The 4,167-nt window shown below is 36.4% G+C and overlaps 1 protein-coding gene across 1 annotated transcript; it reads left to right on the forward strand.

Annotated features, from left to right (window-relative positions):
* Positions 364 to 3,630, forward strand: LOC109352071 (probable aminotransferase ACS12). The gene is made up of 4 exons (XM_019593878.1): positions 364 to 930; positions 1,027 to 1,167; positions 2,105 to 2,265; positions 2,346 to 3,630. Exons 1-4 carry the CDS (start codon positions 463 to 465, stop codon positions 3,199 to 3,201), a joined length of 1,626 nt encoding a protein of 541 aa, XP_019449423.1. The 5' UTR covers positions 364 to 462; the 3' UTR covers positions 3,202 to 3,630.

Below are 4,167 nucleotides of genomic sequence, written 5' to 3' on the forward strand. Positions count from 1 at the left end.
ATTAATACATCGTTACCATTCGTCTGTATTAATATTTTGTTTGAAAAATCAATAATGGATGATGCAATAAATAAAACTTATAATTTTATTATATACATTTTTTCTCATAAATCTTTTACAACGGATACATTTTTATTCATACATGTTATCATATACATTTTTTTTCCTCATAAAGCTTTTACAATGGATACATTTTTATTGTGAAAGAAATATGAATACATGTGAAATAAAATCACATGCGTTGTTTCTTTCACCCATTGAAAAAATATAGAAAACAAATTGTGCACTTCACTTGTTGTCTTATGTGTGTTACACAAATACGAGGGTGAGGCTAGTGTTGATCGCAGATTCTAAACGATAAACAAAAAAACACACCCAAATTGGTTTCCGCGCTTACCACTCACTTCTTCCATCATCATCATCATCTTCTTCTTCAAAATTGAACCACAAAAACCAAATCACATGACCCAAACCCGAAAACCCACCAATCCAACCCGAAAACAAACCAACCCTTCACCTTCTCCTTCTTCTTATTCTTCTTCTTCCACAGGCATGAAACTCATCGTGCCACTCCAAGGTGTGGTTCAAGGCCGTGGTGGCCTTCTTTTCGGTTCCCTTATCCCTTGCGCTCTCTTCTACTTTTTCCAACTCTACCTTAAACGACGCCGTCCCGATAACTCTTCTTCTAACCCTCCCACTCCTTCTACTTCTTCACCCAATCTTCCAGAATTGCCTCGTTCTTCTTCTCGCTCCAATTTCAACACACGTGGACCCGGTTCACGTGTTCGGGTCTCTAAGCTCGCTACCCTCATTTCTAAACCTGATGATGATTCTCCTTATTACATTGGGTTGCAGAGAGTGGCGCAAGATCCGTACGATAAGGTTGAGAATCCCAATGGGATTGTTCAACTTGGTTTGTCTGATAACAAGGTTGCTTCTTTTTCATGTTTTTATCATGTGTTTTGTCTTTTTTTGTTTTCTGGGTATGTTTGTAATGTTGTTGTTTTTTCGTTGTTGTTGTTGTAGCTGTGTTTGGATTTGATTGGGGATTGGATGTTGAGGAACTGTGCGGAATCGATTTTGGGAAGTGGTGATGATGGTGTTGGTTTGAGTATTCATGGGATTGCGACATATCAGCCATTTGATGGATTGGAGGAATTGAAAATGGTAAAACATAGATAATTGTCTGTCATTATGTGTTAGATAGTAATTCTTGTGCTCAAGTTATTGAATGGTGGTTTAATTCATTCTGTTTTGTACTTGGGGGATGATGGAGTGACATGTCTGAATCATAGTTACTGGGAATGTGATATGAATGCCGGACTCATGATTTGTCACTTTTCACATTATTATTACACGAAACTTTTTCCAAGGTAAACCTGGAATACATTACATGGAATGATGATTTCGGTATACAAGGTTAATAAGTGAAATTATGGTCTAAGTCCAGTTATTTTAAGTGAAGATTGCCTATAGCTGAAAATCATGTATTTTGTATTATTATTTGCCTGTTAGGTACATCTACCCTTCCATACCCCACTAAGTGAGAGCCTCATGTAATGGACTGCCCTTTTGGGTGTAGATGCTTGATGGCTTTATATTGTTTGAAAATGAATGGTATGCATAGCGGCGCAAAGCAAGAGAAATGTCTTATAATGTATCATTATAATGTTACACTGTGGGTGCATAGGCGCTGTCATATGAGCCACAAGCTTGTTAGCTTATACTTTTGTTTTTTATATTATAATTGTTATTAATGTTAAACTTTTTTTGCATCTGATTATGCTGAATGAAGAAGTTGAACTAGTAGAACTATTGCATTTCATAATACAACATTATAACATACAGGGTAATCACCAGCTTTTGAAATATTTTAATGCAGTAAAGGGGCATTTGGGTTTTCATTAGAGTATTTGTTGTCTAAAGGACTAAAAGTTGAAATGTTGTCTTGTGTTTGTTATTTTGGCCATTAGTTGACTAATCAGTCTTCTATATTCTTTTTATGTATATGCTTTCTTGATGATGTAAATTCCAATTATAGTTCATTTAAGGTCATCCAATTGTTTTTTTTGTGAAGTATGTGTTGTTTGATTTTATTTTGCAGGCCTTCTCAGATTTTATGCATCAGGTGATGGGAGGATCAGTGAAATTTGATCCATCGAATATGGTATTAACAGCTGGAGCAACTCCTGCAATTGAGATACTATCCTTCTGCCTGGCCGACCAAGGAAATGCACTCCTTGTCCCAACACCTTATTATCCAGGGTACTGAATGCCTCTCTTTTCCGCTCATGGTTCTTATTTCTTATGCCAATTTTAAAACTAATTTAAAAGGAATTGTGCAGCTTTGACAGGGATGTGAAATGGCGTCCAGGGGTAGACCTAATACCTGTTCACTGTCGTAGTGCCGACAATTTCAGTTTAAGTATCACTGCTCTTGAACAAGCATTTAGTCAAGCAAGAAAACGAGGAGTCAAAGTTCGTGGAATTCTAATTTCGAACCCTTCAAATCCTGTTGGCAATGTGATGACACAAGATATGCTTTACAGTCTTCTAGACTTTGCTGAAGAGAAAAACATCCATATCATTGCTGACGAAGTATTTGCCGGCTCCACTTATGGAAACGAGAAGTTTGTCAGCATAGCTGAAATTATTGATTCGGAATATATAGACAAGAGCCGGGTTCATATAATATATGGCTTGTCGAAAGACCTCTCGCTTGCTGGGTTTAGAGTTGGGGTCATTTATTCTTACAACAACAGTGTTTTGGCTGCTGCCAAGAAATTAAGTAGATTTTCCTCTATATCTACTCCAACCCAGAGGATAGTCACTTCGATGCTTTCAGATAAAAGATTTATTCAGGATTACTTTCAGACAAACCGGAACAGAATACGAGAAGCGCATGATACATTTGTAGAAGGTTTGAGTGAACTAGGAATCAAGTGTGCAGAGAGCAGTGCTGGTATGTACTGCTGGGCTGATATGAGTGGATTAATCCGACCATATAGCGAGAAAGGAGAACTTGAGTTGTGGGAGAAGTTTATGAGTGATGCTAAGATCAATATAACTCCTGGGTCAGCCTGCCATTGCATAGAACCAGGATGGTTTCGCATTTGTTTTACTACTATAACTTTGGAGGACATTCCTCTAGTTATCGAACGGATTAGGGGAGTCGTTGAAAGTTGTAAATCTTCCAGTTGAAGTCCCATTATTTTCACTGACATTTATGGTTATTGCCTAATATGTCTGTCATGAGTTGTCAAGATCAGCCACCTTGCAGAATCGAAGATTTATTACATTGCAGAAGAAATTTTCTCTGAACAATGCACAATCTCAAGAGAGTCAACCCATAATTTTCAACAGAGACTTAACTGAATAAACTTGAGGTTGGTTTAAAATCACTAGGCAGATGAGAATTTTTGTATAGACCAGTTTTGGCCTTGGAAAATATCCTTGGGATTTTCCAACCTGTCTAGGCTAGTTTTGACTCTTGGAATTTTTTTTAGCAGACAGAAGTCCTTCAATCTTATTGCTGCGGGTTGTAAAGGTGCACCATCCAAGAGGTTTCATCCTATTGATTTTCTATGCACAATTCTTTGTGGAAATAGAGTAAAACCTGGTTTGAATGTATTGATGTGCAAGCAAGAGCATATACATACAGCAATCTATCTGCGTATGAAAAGTAATAATCAATTTAGATATGGATTTCATAACTATGGATCCTCAACTTTCATATTGCTTGATGAATTTGGATTTTCAAGTTTTTATGTCAAAGGGAGGTCTAAACTATGAAGGTAAATATTGAAACTCTTATTCAATACAAAAAAGAAATTAGAATAAGAAAAATAGGCAATTATCTTTCAAACTCATTTTCTTATTTCCATATACCTCAAGTCCAGTATTGGAGAGGATTGTTACATTGCTCATGGGTTAAGGGTAGTAATACCTCATATTACTTATTCGTGCAGTAATACTGGCAATAAACTAAAAAAAAGTGATTTAGTTACCTTTTGGTGCTTGCTAAAGCAACTCACAATTGCTTTGTGATATTTTTACAAATGAGTTATTCTTTAGTCTTCAAGATTCTTTAGACTTCAAGTTGATAGTGATTGATGCTTATATCAAGAATCAACACTATAATATTTTGCACTTTACCTTTTGCTTCCT

The sequence above is a fragment of the Lupinus angustifolius genome, chromosome LG07 (genome assembly GCF_001865875.1).
Source record: "Lupinus angustifolius cultivar Tanjil chromosome LG07, LupAngTanjil_v1.0, whole genome shotgun sequence".
Lineage (NCBI taxonomy): Eukaryota > Viridiplantae > Streptophyta > Magnoliopsida > Fabales > Fabaceae > Lupinus > Lupinus angustifolius.

Bases quoted from the DNA above. Each gene is read 5' to 3' on its own strand.
- LOC109352071 (XM_019593878.1), top strand. From the start codon at position 463: ATGACCCAAACCCGAAAACCCACCAATCCAACCCGAAAACAAACCAAC. The intron at 931-1,026 runs GTTGCTTCTTTT...TTGTTGTTGTAG, and splicing joins TTGGTTTGTCTGATAACAAG to CTGTGTTTGGATTTGATTGG. The intron at 2,266-2,345 runs GTACTGAATGCC...GGAATTGTGCAG, and splicing joins CCAACACCTTATTATCCAGG to CTTTGACAGGGATGTGAAAT.